We start from the raw sequence: 17,981 nt of genomic DNA, 5'->3' as shown, positions 1-17,981 counted from the left end.
CAGCAACCAAAAATAGCCTTCTACCTATAGGAGACATTTGAGACTGGATAGAGTTTTTAAGGGCAATCCATATGTATTAACCTCCTTGCTTCCCCAGGAGAATATAAGGTAGCACAAGCTTTAAAACTGTTTTGATTATGCATCAGTTCCCACACACCCAGAGCACTGGGGTGCACCCCAAATGGCTGGGGCTTTCTTGGCTCCGTGTCTGAGCTGTGGAGGCTTGGATTTCCCTGGGGGGCAGGAGAGCCACCTCGGAGGCACAGGCTGCGGGGCCGACATCGCGGAGCTGTAGGGAGCACCCAGGAAGGGCTGGGGGTGACTCCACACCCTGCTTACATGCAGCTGGGTGCAGCTCCCGAGGGATGTGGTCATTACAGAGCCTCGTTTACAACAACTTCGCTGAGCTTTGTATCTCCCTGATATTATCTGGTCACTTGAATACTACAGTCTGCAAGGCTTTTTCTTTTTCTTTCTTTTTCTACACTGGAAACAATCGCCATTTTCTACTGAAGATTTTTTTGGCAAAGAGAAGAAGAAAATGCACAACCCCCACTGACTTGAATTGGCTAAAGCATTTAACGGATGTGTGTTGCATTTGCAGATTCCAGTCAAAGAAAACTCAGCAAAGTTCTGGAAAAAGTGCAAACACTCCAATATTGTAGATTTGAAATAGTTCATTTTGCTATTTAAAAAAAAAATTAGCCTTTCCATTTTTCTATTCAAAGTTACTTTTGTTTTGTAATTTGTCTTGTTTTAATATTTTAAAAGATTTTATGCAATGCTAAAGTAAATGTGGCTTGTTCCTGGTTGAGAAAAACATGTTTTGTCTAACTAAAAATGAACACGAACTGAGCAGCCATTTACCCACCTAGCCTTCACCTTTCACTTCTACAACAGGGGGAAGGCATCTTGCCGTTTTGTCATGGTTGTTACCTTGACTCCTAAAGATCGAACTGGGCTGTAGAGAGGTTAAATGACTGTTCGAGCTCCCAAGAGGAGTCTATGGCAAGGCGTTAGTTGGGCCCCAAGTCATCTTTCCTCTATCCCTTTTGCTAGCACCTTTCTAGCTGGCACAGCTCTGCCTGTGATTATGAGGGTAGCCCAGATAGGGACAGGTGTCTCTCAATAATGAGGTCTTACATGAGATTATTGATAGCCTCGGGCACAACAGGGCACTGATTTTGGCTGGACCTGTGGTTACTACAATAATGCAAACACTAGATAACAACAACATGATACAGAAAGCTCGTGCAGCCAAATATCCTAAATTCCCTGAATCAAAGTCTAACAAACTAGATGTTTCAAAATACCAAAGCATGAGATCAGAATATAAATCATGTGAAAAAAAAAAAGCCTCTCAATGCATTTGAAATTGCTCTCTACTCTGTTTTTGCTTCTCTTTTCTCTCAGCAAGCATCTCTGCACTCATCTTTTACACTCCTTGCTCTTTTCTCTCAGGTAGTGCTTAACACTACGGCTCTTTGTCCCCCTGATGGAAAAATCCAGATGGAAAGAAGTGTGGTTCACAGGGAAATGATCATGTAAGTGGAATTAATCTTTCAGATACTGTAATGTGAAATCTGATCTTCCTTTTTGTTAAGAAGACCCAATCTGTGTCTCTACATTTTGGCCAGAATCCGACGCTAAGAGAACCCTCGAGTCTCTTGAGGTAGAGCTGAAAGCCTTGTGTGCAGAAACAGGCACATTTAAAAGCAATAGCAAAGTTAAAACAGCCAGATGGGAACCTAGCAGGCAACCGAGAGGGGAACTCTATGTTTTCCTTGCAAACCTACAGGGGCTTGTTTGCAGGAATTAGAATCTCTCACCAGCAGTTCACTGCAGCTCTAATACCAAGTGGTATTGAAAATGAGAAGCAGGTTATGGCTGATGGTTTAAATGAGGCACCTATGGGAATTTAGAAATGAGATCCTGGACTTGTCTCGGTGTAGACTGTGCACATGGCAGAGCAATATTGCTTTCTTGGCTGACTGCATCATATATTATGGCCTTTTATTTTGCCCACATTCAAACAGCGGGGAACAGTAGAAGTTCATTGCTCCTGCTTGCTGTTTAAAGCCTGATCTGCCTCACCAGAGGCAGTGCCCCTGAATAATGGAAACCAGAATCGGTCCCTTGGCCACACTGCGGGTACATGTTCAATGCAGCACTGTATTAATGCCATTGCCATTATTCCAGAGTGAAGAGAAAAGCAGAATGTACAATTAAAGCTCTGTTTGGTTTGGTTTTTAAGAGAATTTACTACCTGGGAAAGATGCCAGATCGAGGGCTCTGGAAAACACAGCCCTCTCTTTAACCACAGTGTGGGGAAGGAGCGGGAGCAGCCCTGCAAGCCTCCTCCACAGCTACACCCTCAGCTCAGCTTGCAGATGCCCTTCACCCTACGCCGGCAGCCGTGTTTTACTGGGTGGGAGAAAATCTGAGTCTTCACACCTCTTCACTGCTTGGTCTCCCTCCTGACACCTCTGTTCACGTCCGGCCTTGTACATTTATGATGGGGCCCTCTGACTCCTCCAAACTGAGCTGGAAGGTACCAACTTCTGCTTGCGAGGAGCCTGCAATGGGCTGGAGAGCAAAAAGCTCCTTCCTCAGTGAGCCCTCCCATCCCTGTGCAGGGCTGCCTTTGGGGCTGGAGGGGCTGCTGCAGGGCAGAGACAGCCTGTTGCTGCCCTACAGGAGCTGCGTACACCTGGGGACGACAGGGACATAATACAAGGCTGTTTCAGGAGTGGGAGCTGTGGGAGGGCAGGGCAAGTGAGGGCGACCAGCCTCAGCCAGGGGTTTGGATAGCCGGGAGAGCCCGCAGTGCTAAGGCAGGTCAAGGGGGTGCATGGCCATGGACAGAGCTGCGAGGTGACGCAGGTGGAGCTGAAGCCCAAGTGTTTCAGCTCAGATGGGCTCCTGAGTGAGGTGGGGAGCCCCAGCGAGGCCTCCCACCACTCGCTCTCACACAGCTCCTTCCCACAGCCCATCCCAGCTCACACAGCCACCCTTGTCCTCGGACAAGGCAAGCACCCAGGAGGAGCACAGCTTGCTCAGCCAGGCTCATGGCCCTGCCAGCAGGATTCAGGCTCGTGGGAGGAGCTTCACCTGCGCCCTGCTGGTTTTGGGGAGAGGATGTTATTGTTAGCTCATGCAAGTGCTCCTGGAGAGCATTTCCTTTCTTTTGCAATGTAACATATTTTGCAATGTGCATATTTTCCCAAGGGGGGAGAACCTCCGTGATGCCTCCAGCCCCCCAGCCCCTCCCTGCCTCCTCCAGCCCTCCCTTTTAAGAGCCACGAAGCCCAGGAAGAGGCACCTGCCCACACACAGGGCTAGTGCTGCAGGAAAGGATGCTTGAAAAATGGGGGTGGCGGATGGAAAAATGGGGAGTCCTGCTTGCAGTGACAGGCCATGGCTGTGGCAGGATCACAGCTTTTACATCTGCAGCTTTCAGATTCAAAGGAGATAAAAAAAAGAAGTATTACCTTAGCAGCTGACATCTCTGAGCTATTCAATGCAACATCCCCAGCAAGACAGCGCTGCCCTCCACAGGCTCCTACCATAATTTCCGACTCGTCTTGTGGATATCTGTCAAACCTACAGTGATGCTTTCCCCTTTAATTCTCTTCTGGGGCATTCCTGTCCAGGGTACCACAGCTAGGAATTAAAACCCCCCAAAACTACTGGTTTTCTTGACACATCTCGACTACACTCATGCTTCTTCCTGAATTAAAATAGCTGTAGTTTTAAGTCCTGCTGCCAGCAGCCATAACTGTGCTATATGCTATAATCAGGAGAGCACACTATCACCATGCAGCTAACTGCTTCTAATAGTAGAAACTTCACTCTAATCTTATATAACGCCAGTAATGGAGCAGAGAGGCTGTGGCTTGTGAGGAGCTTAGACAGCATGCTTCCTTGGGCAGCCTGTGCCCTGAGGGCAGAGGAGCTCCAGTGAGAGCAAGAAAAACAAAGTGACCTTGATATTGATAACAGTTCAGTGAGTGCTGTCACAGCTAACGCTGTGCCAAGATTTCATCAGTGTCACAGGCTGTCAATAGGTGTAAGTTATGGGCAGTTCTCATGCAAATGATGTCAAAGAGACCAGACTCTGAGGCGAGGGGTGGGTGGGATGCCTTGTAAACTTCAGGGAAGACAAACAAGGATGTTAATATATTGCTTTTAAAAGGGACTCCAACGCACTTGCCCTTCTGCAGGCAGTATGGATTTGTGTGACTGTGGATTAAAGGGGGGGTTCTTCTCCTTGATTTACTCCTCAAATTATTTTTGTCTGACTGCTGCTGTCAATACAAAATTGACAATGCTGTCAAGCTTGCAAGATTTCAGAAGATTTGAAGGCATGAATAAAGGGATTTTGATATTCTTCAGTCATTTGGCAGGGATATCTTTGAGCTGTCTGTCTCTCCCTGCACTTTTAACGTAAGCAGTGAAGTGCTCTCCTTGCCTTGTCTTGCTTGAAAGGGTACATATGAAAAAAGCACCTTTTTCTAAGGTTGACAAAGCTGTACAAACTCTTTGGAGTGAAATCAAGAGCAAAAAGACTCAAAACTCTACAATGGAAGATCTATTTTGGCACTTAAGCTCTATGATGTGCCTGAAAAAGCTTAAGGGACGCTGTCAGCTTTGTTGGGGCAGAGTGGAATGTTTTTTCTTTAGATTTTTTTTTTTTAATTGCTGGCTTTAAAATAATGATTTGTTTTTTGATTAAGTCACCTTTTAAGTAGGGTCATGTCACAAAGGAATTTTCCACTGATGAGGTGCATCAAAACTACCAAGAGGAGATATTAAGACCTGGAACTGGGGTTTAGTTTCTCTTGCAAACTTTTGAGTATGTGTCTGATGAATATTTGCTCTTAATTTTGTATCTTGAATTTGAAGAAATAATACTGGGGGTGGTTTTCCTGTTGCTTCTCTCTGGTATTGGGGTACCAGGTAAATGAGAGTGAACCAGGGAGCTGCCTAGTCAGGGAGTGTGGGTAAAGCAATGTGTGCAGCCACCTCTCTGGGCTGTGATGGATGAGGGGCCAAGGGCAGGGGGGACATGGTTGCTGCTCTATGGAATGTCCAGTCCCAGGGTCACTGGGAGAGCTTGCCCTGCCATTTGCTGGCTGGTGGGAAGGAGTTTCCCTGCCAGGCCTTGCAGTGCTGTCTCTGCAAGGAGCCGGCAGTGCGGTGCTGCCCCACTGCCCAGATACCATGCTGATGCCACCTGAGTCTTGCAGTTGGTCAGGCAGGGCAGTAGCAAAGGTTATTATGTGCCAGCAAGTTTTTGCAGGGTCTTCTCACCATTATCTTGTCAGGTTTTATGTTGTTGTTTTTCTGATGCTGTTCCCTGCTGAGGCTTGGTGTGGACTATAGATCGATGCCAAAGCTGGTAGGGTGACGGAGGGAGGAAGAGCCTCCAGCAAAGCATCAGCCTCATGGCTCCCAGGAGGCAGAGTCAAGCACAGGTAGCAGGGAGGGGTGCAGCCTTGCAGGAGGTTGTGTCTGCTGCAGGCGGTTTATAATAGACAGTTTGGGAACAGACTGCAAATGTAACAGTCCATTTTCCCAAAGCAAACCTCAGTGCCTCCAGCACAGCCCTCGGAAGCCTGTCCTCTGCTTGAGAAAGTTGCTGTGAGCAGGAATACATTAAGGACTGCAGGCTTCTCAGGTACAATGGTAATGGGAGCCACCCGTGAACTATAAATAGCATTAACATCCTTTCTCTCCAGTGCCTGGCATCCCAAGTAGTCATTTTTGCTGGTGCTAGTGAAAATGAATAAAGCTTTGAACAGCTTTTATTTGTGTTCTCTTTGCAGGCTGGAATTTTGTGAGTAGTTTTTCTTATTGGCTCTGAATTTTGGGTTTATTTTAAGGGAAAATATCGGCATTTTCTCCTTTTAGATTTTTTCTTTTTTTAATGATCATATATAATTTTCATATTTTTAGCACAACTATGTGGGTGATGCTATTGTGACAGGAGAGTGGGGATCACAAGTAGTCATTTACAAAAAACCTCTGTGTGATTGCAGGAAAAGGGACAAAAACCTCAGGAACCAAAATATAGTCTTACAGAAATCTTATATATTTTTTAGTTTTTAGTTTTTAACAAAATACTGAAAATGTTTTGGTTTAGAATTAAGCAAATAATGCAAGGTGTTTTGGCATGATTTGTGGTGTTTACATTGAGAGATCAGACAGAAATAGTTGTTGAAGTAGAAGGAAAAGCTTTACATGCCTACCAGACAAGATCTTCCTGTGGTGTCATAGATGTCTTTTGTCAAGGAGCAAAACTGAGATCAAAACTGGCAAAAAGGACTCTTTTCAAAATATTTAGGGTATACTTGATGAAGTCCTGTTATAAAATGGTAAAGTCTCACATGTTATGCAACTCTCCTTTGCTGTTACAGACATTCAAGAAATCAAGATCTACAAATCAGACATTTTGCTCCGGGATAACCACTGAACCACTGCTGCTAGATGAACTGGTACAGCTGGAAGAATAAGGCAAGCTTTCAAATATGCAAAAAGGGCTATATTTTTTTCCAATTATGCCAACTGATATAATTATACACGGTCTTTACTGACAACCCTTGCCTTAGACCAGCACAGCAACACTGCTGTTACTGAAAAGCTGTGATTTTTCATGTTGCCAGAAGATGGCAGAAGAAAGCAATCTTGAATGATTTAAAAATGCACAGTATACTCATGAATGGTATTTAAAGGGAGCTGTTATGATACACAAGAAACTGCACTTGTTGGATGGAAGAAAAATGTGAAATATACTAGATGAATTAAATTGGTATTGACCTGGGTGTATACATCAAATGATCTACACTGTATCCTTTCCCATGCAGGTTTTCTGTATCAGAAAAGCCTGTAACAGTGTTCATTTTTCCTATGCACAGTGCAGTTGGCCAGGTTTTCTTCCAGGGGCAAAATCTGTTCTACAAACCAGTCCAGGACATCCACCAATCACCCAAAGTAAAAAACAGGGTGATTCTTTTAGTCTTTTATTCTCTCTCTCTCCAAATATGTTTTTCTTCCCTTTCCCACTTCCTCCAGTCATGGCAGGAAAAGAGCCAAGATAGTGCAAACATCCCCTCCTCCAGCTTTCAGGAAGAGAGGGGGATGCAAAGGGAGAGGCTGGGTGGGAGAACATGCCTGAGCGCTGAAAACCTGTTGCTTTGAGTTGCTGGACTGGGCAGTGGGCTAGTGGTGGTGGTCGCCTCCGAGAGTGTCTCTCCCACCTGTTCTCCAGGGGAAAACTGACCCTTCAGTCACATGGGTCTCACAGAGGGGAGACCTTATAGTGGCCTTCCAGTACTTAAAGGGGGCCTACAGGAAAGATGGGGAGGGACTCTTTATCAGGGAGTGTAGTGATAGGATGAGAGGTAAGTTTTAAACTAAAAGAGAGTAGATTCAGATTAGATAAAAGGAAGAAATTCTTTACTGTGAGGATGGTGAGACACTGGAACAGGTTGCCAAGAGAGGTTGTGGCTGCCCCCTCCCTGGCAGTGTTCAAGGTCAGGTTGGATGAGGCTTTGAGCAACATGGTCTAGTGGAAGGTGTCCCTGTCCGTGGCAGGGGGGTTGGAACAAGATGATATTTAAAGTCCCTTCCAACCCAAACCATTCTATGGATTCTATGATTTCCACTGCCAGGACAGAGCCTCTCTCAGGAGCAGGCGGGGCTCTGGCTTGAATGGAGGAGTCCATGCTGTTCGCACTCTCTCCCCAGCTGCTTTCACTTTGAATATTTTTCCTAAAGGAAATAAACCCCCTACAAGAATGGAAAATGGTTTGGAAACTGCAGTCAGACTGGCTGAGGGCTTTGAGTTACCTGAAGGCATTACTCCTCCTCCCACTCTGGAACAACGCTTCCCTTGCATCCTTCTAAAAGATAGAAGAAAGATGAAGAAAACTTGCAAAGGTTATTGGGCATCAGTGGAAATTACCAGGCACTTACTAACCCATGGGAGTTACTTCCAGACAGCAGCACCCCACAGACCCTGGGACTCCGGGCAGTGGGGTCCCGGCGGTGGGGTCCTGACCCCAGCCATGCTGCTGCCCCCCGCCACGTGACCCTGCGACACGTCGGCGGGAAGCACAGGGTGGAGCCTGCTGCTGCCTGGCCTTCAGCCCAGATCAGAATGAGGCTTTGAGGGAAGCTACCAGCAACTTTGCAGTTCATCTGAGGAGGGGACAAAGCCTCATGGCCCTGGCAGCCATGCTGGAGACCCTGCAGCAGTGGGCCCAACTCCAGCGACAGCTGGCTCAGCTGTCCTTCACTCTTCCTCCTCTTTTCTCCCTCACAGCCTGAGCTAGCCTCCCTGCAGTGGATGGAGGCAGGGTGCTTGTTGGGGCAAGGGGACAGTTAGAGAGCTTTGTACTAGAACCAGCCCTTCTGTCCAGTCTGCAGCCATTAAAAGCATTATGAAGTTTAGGGAGTAGCCAATCTATTGAAGGCCAAAATCTGGAAGATAGGCAGGGGAAGAATCACTCTATAGTTGTCCTGTTTCTTATGCTGTCTTCCCCTAGACTCTGCTCTTGGCTGATGGAGAATCATTGACCTTCAGGTCTAACCAGCCTTGGCACCTTTTCCACCTGTCTTATGAATGAGGTGTCCACAATATCCATTACTAAATAGCAAATTATATAACATGGGCACCAAACACCCAGCATCTGCCTGCCAGGCTGGGAATACATTTGTCACTATGAACCAAGGTTCATTTTACAGTGGCAGCAAGGAGGAGGATGACAGGGGAGCAAAAGTGAAGAAGCAAAAGAAAAATGTTTGAAGCCACTTTCAACTGTTGTTACGATGAGAAAAAGCAACTGATGCTATGGACGCCCATCACCTGGGCAGGAACACCCTTGTCCCATGAGGTGATGCTAACACAGACCGCAGTGCCCTCCCACCTTCCCCCTCAGGATGCTGATCCTACTTGGCTTTTTAAGGTATTGCTTCTTATATTGCTTCTTTTGCTAAAACGACTTTGTTCCCACCTTGGTTCTGCGGTTAGCAGCAGAATCAGCTTCATCTTGTGAAGAAAGTGAGTGATGGAAGCTCTGCAGCTGCTGACCACACCACAAGAGCACTGCCAGCATCCAGGAGCTTTCTTTTGCCCTTTGGTTGCCCACATCTGGGTTACAGGGTCCCACCTGCTATCCAGAAGTAGATTAAACCTCCCTGAAAATTAATAGGTTTAACAGAGCACAAAATTACTTTGAATCTTCCTCGTTCAGGACATCCTACAACCTGGGTACTTTTGCCAAGCTTCCAGCAACTGATCATCTAGGTCAAAGCAGCTCCAGGGTATGCTTAATCCTGCTTTGGACATGAGGTGAGCAAGCACATATCCTTTACACGTTGAGGTTTTAGTAGGTATGTGTGTAGGGGGAAACAACACTCTACAGACATCTGTTCCCCTTCCATGCTTGAAAGGAAAATCCTCTCAGCACTGAAGCATTAACTTCAAATGTCAATTTGCTATCATTTTTAGTGAAGACAATCGTGAGAACTGTTCAGCACAGGTTTATCCTGAAAACAAAGGAAAATGCAGGGCTGTCCAAGAATTTGAAAGTTCTGCGTGGAAGAGATTTTCTATTTCTATTCTATTGGGTGAGATGTATATACCTGAGTTTTCTATTTGTGTTCTATTGAGCAAGTTGTATACACCTGAGAGGGAACAAGCATATGCACAGGTCAGCTCAGAAGGGAGTAAGCTCCTGAACAGGTCACATAATCATGGTTGCAGTGTTGGATCATGTCTTGAGATGGCTACACTGAATTCTGCTCTTCTCCTGCTGCTTACTCTTGACCATTGCCAAAAGTAAGGGCTGAGATTGGGTAGGTTGCTCCTAACGCAAAAGATCAAATCTGGTCTGAAATGCAGGAGCCCAGGGCTAGGCCAACTCAGTTGGGCCCTTTTCTCTATTTCTGGGGCTGTGAGACACAGAAAAGTGGTTACTGACTCGCTGACTATTGGAACAGAAAAATGTGCCGTAGAGCTGAAGTGCTTTCTTATCCTAACTTACTAAATGCCTGTCCCACTTTCTCTATCCGTGGTGACAGCAGACTCTGCTAGTCAAGCCTGTCCCTTTTTCTGCCTTCCTAGAGTTATAAATAATTGTGATTACCAAATAACTCCATCTCATTCCTCTGTTAGCTTAAGTATCCTGTTGATGAACCACAAACTGGGTGACAACAGGCAAGACCTTGATAGTTAAAAATTCAAACTCCTCTTCTAGCAGAGGTGCTGCATGGTGGCGAGGCTCTCTTCACATACACACAGCCTGCCTTCTGGCCAGTTACATCTCCTCCAGGCAGGATGCTGCTGCATCTTGACTTTACAGCTCCTCTATGTGGCTACGTGTGCTTTCACAGCAGCATCTATTAGCACCAACAGGCCTCCCTTTCAGGGATCTGCAAGCGTGCCACCTTTTGGTGCAGGATTGCAGCCTGCTACCCCCAGAGGAAATAAAGACAAAATCCTGGTCAAAGAGGGCCAAAGAGTTAAGGTTATGACTTTCTAAATATTTATCTTCAGTCTGAGTTTGATGTCTGGATAATAAGGTGACTAGTGTCTTACTGAAACCTAAGGCAGGTTAAACAACACAGAGGAAAACAGTGGTTTGCCTGAGCTGCAGGACAGAGGCTGTGCAGGGCCCCACCATTCCCCACTCACAGTCTCTGTGGCTGAGGATTTCATGCAGTGTCTCTTCCTAAACCCTTCAGATCTGAACTTATGAATGGTGGATACAGCTGCGCTTCTTTTTTCTTTCTAAGAAGAATGGCTTTCCCTTTGTACTGTTTGAATTTTGTCATGCTGCTTTGGTTCACTCACCGTTTTCCTGGGTTTGGTAAAGAAGGTGTCTGTGAAAACAAGAATGGAAAAAAGGATAATTATCAAATACTTTTTTTTTATATATATATGGGGGAGAGATTTTTCAAAGGGAGAAAGGGGAGTGTATCCGGTTATGCACCTAAATATTATTTATGCCCTTGAAAATCTTTCGCTTACAGTGCATAATTGGTCTGTACAAACCCATTGTCAGAAGAGGTAATTGACCATTTTTATAGGAGGATCAGTAACAAAAACACTCCAGGCTATTGTGCTAGAAATTAAAAAAAAAATTAGGAATTATGGAAAGAATATGTTTCAGGGCATCAGCCAGCCTCTCCTGAAACTATGCAAATTCACTTGGTGAAAACAACAGCAGACACAATGAAATGAGTTGTATATGAAGAACTGAGATCTCAAATGTGATATTATGCAGAAGGTAAAGAGTCTGTACTAGATAAGTAACAGCTCAATGTGTTATCAAGGGTGCACTTCGATTTTGATGAATGTTAAAAGAACCTTTAGCCTTGAAAATAAAGAGGATAATTTCTCTCTAGGCAATGCTGCTCATGAAAGTCATAAAATAAGAGCACTGGAGCCCTAATTTTATAGTGCTTTTTAAATGATTTTCAAATGGTCCAGCTGCTTTGTGCCACAATAACACAAGGCAGAGATATTTACGCTGGCGATAACAAGCATGCATCAGCCTGCCTGAGCTGCTCTCCACAGGCAGCCTGCGTTAGGCGAAACACACATGGAAAGCTGATACTTGCCAATGCAGATTGATCACAATTACACCGTGGCTAGAGCAATCCCAGGAAGCTGCTTTTTTTCACCAGACAACTTGATTGTTTTTCTTGTCTGTGTCTCGCCTGCAAAGCACGGGATGTACGCGGCCAGCGATGCTGGTTCTATTTTGACACTTGAGAGCCTGCCAGCTCTGTGTGCCTCTTAGGCCACGCCATCCTTGGCAGACTTCTCTTTTTGGAAATAGGAGGATGAATTCAGCCCTGGGTTACACCACTGGTTTTTGGTGGGAGTTTCCCCAAGGATTAATTTGGCCCCAGTGTTGATGTTCTGATGTTGCACTGTGTTATCTTGTATGGAAATGAAGGCATGTGGCAAATGAACTCTGGGCAAATGCTATGTAATTCTGCTGAGATGCTGGAATTGCCACCAGCTACTTTCCCCAAGTATTTTACCTCTGCATGTCTAGGATTTCAGTGTAAAACTACAATTTGTTTTCTAGGACCTGCTCTAAGATGAGAACTACCCCAGGGTGGTCTAGCTTAGCTTACCAGTTTGGGCAGTCATTTCAAAAATCTGATTAGTATTTTATCTTTGCAGGCCCCTTTCATTTACGAGGCATTGACAGAGGACAGTGTACTGGGAGAAACCTGTCTTCTAAGAAAGCAGAGTAGGTTGAAAGACTGGTTCCTTTATTAATTATTCCTGTAAAATTAAAGAACTTGGCTCTTTCTGTGTTCACTAGTGCTACAGACACAGCAATGTTGTGTAAAAAGAATTTTTGTAGGAATGGGGAATTCTGAGCATGAAAAGGTGACTAATTTATAGCTGAAAATTTATTACATTTGCTGTAAATCTCAGGTCCGTAAAGCTGGGCAGAGGGCGTGGCAGGAGGAAGGTACCTCTGTATTGTCACCAGGGTGGGAAAATTCTGTCCCCCATCTGGGTGATTTCTTGTACATGTTGGACTGCAACATTTTTTTCCCCTTTTCATTTGCTGATCCCAATGCAGCAAAACAGATTAGCATCTTTTTATGTCCAGGGATATCCGTAACAGCTTTAACTTTAAACAGGGGCCTATTTTCTCTTGGAGTTGAGTTTTATGAATTTTAATGAGCAGAATGGACAACAAACTGGGAATGTATTCTAGAGGAGTATCTAGCACATTTGTTGCTTCACATTTAACCAAATGATTGAGGAGTGACTGGAGCCTCCCTGGGTAGGGAGGCTCTGCAGAGAGACCTGGACAGGCTGGAGCAATGGGCTAAGGCCAGCTGTAGGAGTTTCAATAAGGGCAAATGCCGGGTGCTGCACTTGGGCCACAACAACCCCCATCAGTGCTACAGGCTTGGGGAGGAGTGGCTGGAGAGCTGCCAGTCAGAGAGGGACCTGGGGGTGTTGATTGACAGCCGGCTGAACATGAGCCAGCAGTGTGCCCAGGTGGCCAAGAAGGCCAATGGTATCCTGGCTTGTATCAGAAATAGTGTGGCCAGCAGGGACAGGGAAGTGATCTTACCCCTGTACTCGGCACTGGTGAGGCCGCACCTCGATTACTGTGTTCAGTTTTGGGCCCCTCACTACAAAAAGGACATTGAATTACTCGAGCGTGTTCAGAGAAGGGCAACGAAGCTGGTGAAGGGTCTGGAGCACAGGTCTTATGAGGAGTGGCTGAGGGAACTGGGGTTGTTTAGTCTGGAGAAGAGGAGGCTGAGGGGAGACCTCATTGCCCTCTACAACTACCTGAAAGGAGGTTGCAGAGAGCTGGGGATGAGTCTCTTTAACTGAGTAATGAGTGATAGGACAAGAGGTAATGGCCTCAAGCTGCGCCAGGGAAGGTTTAGGCTAGATATTAGGAAGTATTTCTTTACAGAACGGGTAGTTAGGCGTTGGAATGGGCTGCCCAGGGAGGTGATGGAGTCCCCATCCCTGGAGGTGTTCAAGAGGCGGGTTGACATAGGACTTAGGGATATGCTGTAGTTGGGATCTGTCAGTGCTAGGTTAACAGTTGGACTAGATGATCTTCAAGGTCCTTTCCAACTTAGATGATCCTATGATTCTATGAAATTCAGAAACCTTCTATTCTCTAAACAGAGAGGAAAGATAGGTTTGATGCCAAAGGTCATGTTCCTTTCATCTTTATCTCATATTCAGACTGTCTGTCTGACGTTTCTCCCTGTCACTTTGATCTTTTTTTATTTTATAAGAGTTTAGAGTTTACATAGGTGTATATTGTATCTCAGTTCAATATGTAAATCCTGCAGCTTGATGAAATTGCTTGCTACTGGATAACTCTTCGGATAGCATTGCCTAGAGGAAAGTGACAGAAGATCATAAGGTAAGCCAACACAAGGGAAGCAGATCTGCTTTTTCTAAGAATACAGTGAACGAAGATTTTCCCTTCAAAATAGAAGTGAATACATGTAGTGCTGTTCCAGGCTGCACGGAATAGTGCCATGGTCACAGATTGCTTAAGTTCGTACTTCTGCCTCACTCGCATCTCATCTTATCTCATCTCATCTCTGAGAGATCCAATTTACAGCAGCTGAAACAAAGTAGCCCCCAGGGTATTACATTCATCTCTTTCATAAATCAAGAACCACTTTTTGTTACTAGAGATCTGAGTCCAGAAAGAGAGGAAAACACATGGCATTAGGCTTTGTAAATGGCCAGTTGGCATGTCTACAATAGCTCTTTGCAGCTTTTGGCTGTTTCTCAAACCAGACAGTAACAATTTTTGTGTTATGTATTCTGACAAATCAGTACAGAAAAACTTTAAAAATCAGTGGTTTCCAACTGAGAATTCAGGACTTTCTCCCCACTCACTAAAATACATCAACATTCCTTTTTATAATTGCTTTTTTTATTTCTCCTGATACACTCTGATGATACACTCTGATGATTACCAGTAGACCACGTGTGATCCTTGACACTGATTTGGACAAGTTTTGTTGGTTACTCTAATCTTTCAGGATCCTGCTGTCCTCCCACCTGCCAATGGAGACAATGTCTGTAAGTGGATAATTAGGCTTACCCAAATGGCTGAATGAGGTTTAGTTAATGCTGCTAAGTAATTTGTGATCACTTAATGAAAGTGCTGTGTAAGAGCAGTGGTTTACCACCAGGAGAGGGACTCACCATTTAGCCTTGTGAATGCACTCAGAGGTGGTACAGAAATGTGCACTAAGGTGAAAGTCAATCAAGTCCTCTGCAGCTATTCCATAATAATGCCTTTCCTGGCCATGGAAAGTTTAGTCTCCTTTGATTCCCCATGCAAAATGTGCTGCATTCAGTGCATGGGTGACACCAAGCCTCTTCAGGTCTTCCTTGTTATGGGCTATGGAGCTGTGGAGAACATGTATGAAAGCTCACGACAGAAAGCAACTCGAGGTATCTTGTTGTCTTGTAACGTATTCCTTTCTGTAGAGCCCAGTGCCCACCATGCTTTGAGACATGTTGTGTAAGAAAGAGTAAGGTAGTAAAAGAAAGGTAAAAGGTTGTGATTTCCAAATATACTCAAAATATATGTGGAAACGCAGATTCCAAGTTATTTCGCTCCTGCAAATACAGTTTCCTGCTTATAACTTCCTGCAAATTTAACAAGTGTTACAGGCTCCAGTTGACTACAAAGGCATTGGGAATTACTGGCCCAAACACCTTAAAAAAATTCACTTCAAGAGGTAGCTCAGGTCCTCCTACAATTGGACTTAAAATATGTCTGTTGAAAGACTGCACTCAGGTTTAGCATAGCCTGTAACCATTTTGTGTCAGCCTGTAATTGTATGATGTTTCTTTGCTAGAGTGGTATTAGCCTTGCTAATCTGGCTAAACCCCAGTTGATAAACCTGCCTGCTTAAGATCAGCATGAAGTTTGATTTCTGCAGGTTATTTTACATCTTGTGTGCTCAGCTGCTTATCATGTAGCACTTTAAAAAATATTTTACCTTTCAACCCAAAGGGTCTTGGCCTTGGCCTTGCCTATCAACAATGGCCGATAGCCAGACAAATATTTAATAATCAGTTTGTTGACCACTTCAAAGTCCTCCAGGATGAAAGACATCATGTAAAGTCAGCCATCCCTACTTCATTTTGTGAGAGATATTTAACTTGTTTAAAGTGGTTGACCATCAAATTTCTGATAAAGTCATAAGGAGACATAGCATCAATTCTAGATTCATCTTTAATTTCCAAGTAGCTCCGCAGAAACTGCACGTAATTGGTTCCACAGGAACAAGCAGTGACAATTTATGGTACTGCTTCGGGTTATTTTAGCTCTGGCACAAGTCCTGATGCTGGCACAGGTTTGCTCAGTACAGAAACATCCTCTGTTTATTGACTTCACTGAGTATTGGGTTGAGCCCTAAATGCAAATACTCAGGAAGATGCCATGAAACCTTATTGTCAGGTGTTGTTCATAGTTGTCTTATTGATGTTGGCAGAATAAAGAAAATTCTATCTGTAGCACTCGATAAACTTCCAGTTTCACTGATTGCAGTCTGTAACTCGTTGTATTTCAGCTCAATATTAGCAATCAGCTGTTGCATTAGCAAACAAAGCTGTTTACATTTTTATTCCTGTTAGCTGAATGTTCTCAAAGTTCATCTTTTCCTTACTACATGTACACAGTGTTGTTGCCTATACATTTTTGTCCCACCATTCATTGTTTTTTTTCCCCAAAAGACAGAATGTGATTGAAAATAAACATGCAAGAATAATTTGAAGCATATATATCCACAGTCATTAAAAGAAGGTCTTAAAACTGTACTTAGAAGAATATCTAAATCAAATGATGGAGTTAAGACAATACAATTTCAGTGATCTTCATACAATCTTAGATCTTTGCTTTTACTACCTGTTGGGCTCAATTCTGCAAATCCTTATTTCTCCAAATGGTTCTAATAAAGTAAAAAAGTTAATTTCCAAGTATAGTTACGAGGTTTAACTGGAAAGACAAAGGTTGGTTTCCCACTCCCGGGGCCAGACCAGCACAACCACGTTTCTGGGTGCCCACCAGTGCCTACTAGTGGGCAGCCACCCGCTGTGCATACGGCTCATCTGCTGGGTGTCACGCTCCTGATTAAAATGTGGTGAGATTAGAAAGCAGGCTGCAATTTGTAAAACCAAGTTTTGTAAATGTAGATTATTTCCCCAGTGTCATCTAGCTCACTTTTAGGCTTTGCTTTTTCATAGCTAAAAGAATGTCCACTTTTAGCTGTAATCAATGGGCAATTAGCCAAAGGATTGTTAGTTCCTCCTGCTTCTCTCATTTACAAATTATTATAATTGTAATTGCCAGATACTTAAACAAGTTTGCAACCTGCTGGTGGTGGAAGGAACTTGTTTTGGCATAACACTGAGCACTAGACTTGTTGAGTGCAGATGACTGCATACTTTCTCCACGCTCCAGAGTGAAACAACCATCGGCACAAGTTTGAGAAATAAACAGTGAAGTCTGCTGTCATTCAGAATATTTTCTTTTTGTCGGAAATTTCAACTGCAAATCAAGTTGTCATACCATACAAACAGCAAAAATCAGAATACTTTTTTTAATGTGAAAAATTCCATTCTAGTTAAAATTAAATTGAAAAAGGTAAAAACCAATCATAATTAAATTTTAAGGCTACTCAGGATCACAGGTTTATCTTGTGCTTAATATGGTAAATGTTGCAGCATTTATAAAATCTATACGTTGAATAATTATAAAATAATGTAAAGCAATAAAGAGAGTCTTCTCTTTTTAATTAATTTTATTCCTTTCTGTAGGTTCTTTCTTTAATGGATAGTTCTTTTGCTTTCTTCTATGCTAATCGTAAGCCTATTTTAAGGCAATGAAGTTTAACAACGCTAACTAAATATAGTTGGACAGCATATGTTAACAAGTACTATACTCCCCGGTCCTTCAGAACAGCTCAGCCTCAAATAACACTTACATACTGCCTATGTAGAGATTAGGCCACTCTTCACCCATGTGATTTAATTCCACCTTGCAGCTGTCCAAAATATCTGACAGTTCCTGGGCAGAGGGAGTGCCAGGCTCAGAGCATTCCTGGGCTGACGGGCTCTGGCCGTCTTCAGGTGCTGACCCCTTTGGTGGCCACATGTAGATTTAGGCAGGGGAGAGCCAGCCGGACACCACTGCTGCAGAATCCACAGGGGAAATTTTTTTCTGAAGCATGCTCTTTGCTGCGGCTTGATGTTTCCAAGCAGGTGGCTGTCTCTAAATACGGCATGCGTCTTGACGCCTCCCCGGATTAGCTCAGCGCTACATCCCTGATGGAACGGGGAACAGCCACAAAAATGAAAAGTCTGCATTAAGCGAATCTTGTGGAAAGAAAACACTACTCCCCTCACCACATAAAGTATATTGCTGTGCCTGCCAGCA

At 44.2% G+C, this 17,981-nt stretch overlaps 1 protein-coding gene and 1 long non-coding RNA gene across 5 annotated transcripts in view; one reads left to right on the top strand and one right to left on the bottom strand.

Annotated features, from left to right (window-relative positions):
* The window catches only part of LOC141925860 (uncharacterized), a 15,655-nt gene extending 8,835 nt beyond the window's left edge, over window positions 1–6,820 (top strand). For both annotated transcript variants that reach the window (XR_012623968.1, XR_012623967.1), the window contains 2 exons: window positions 1,462–1,544; window positions 6,420–6,820. This is a non-coding gene — a long non-coding RNA (uncharacterized LOC141925860). The remainder of the gene's footprint in view (window positions 1–1,461; window positions 1,545–6,419) is intronic.
* Window positions 1–17,981, bottom strand: part of LOC141925858 (dual specificity protein phosphatase 13B-like) — a 24,899-nt gene extending 6,918 nt beyond the window's left edge. The window contains exons 1-2 of one of the 3 annotated variants that reach the window (XM_074830600.1): window positions 17,530–17,981; window positions 10,859–10,887 (exon numbers count right to left, since the gene is read on the bottom strand). In XM_074830600.1, the coding sequence (XP_074686701.1) occupies window positions 10,859–10,887; window positions 17,530–17,699 (199 nt within the window). In that variant the 5' untranslated portion in view covers window positions 17,700–17,981. Of the gene's footprint in view, window positions 1–3,491; window positions 3,940–10,858; window positions 10,888–11,628; window positions 11,761–17,529 lie in introns of those variants that run through there. The other 2 variants (XM_074830602.1, XM_074830601.1) reach the window with 2 other exon arrangements.

The sequence above is a fragment of the Strix aluco genome, chromosome 7 (genome assembly GCF_031877795.1).
Source record: "Strix aluco isolate bStrAlu1 chromosome 7, bStrAlu1.hap1, whole genome shotgun sequence".
In the NCBI taxonomy this organism is placed as follows: Eukaryota; Metazoa; Chordata; class Aves; order Strigiformes; family Strigidae; genus Strix; species Strix aluco.
The sequence above is the reverse complement of the archived record's forward strand: the minus strand, read 5'-3'. Positions and strand labels throughout refer to the sequence as shown.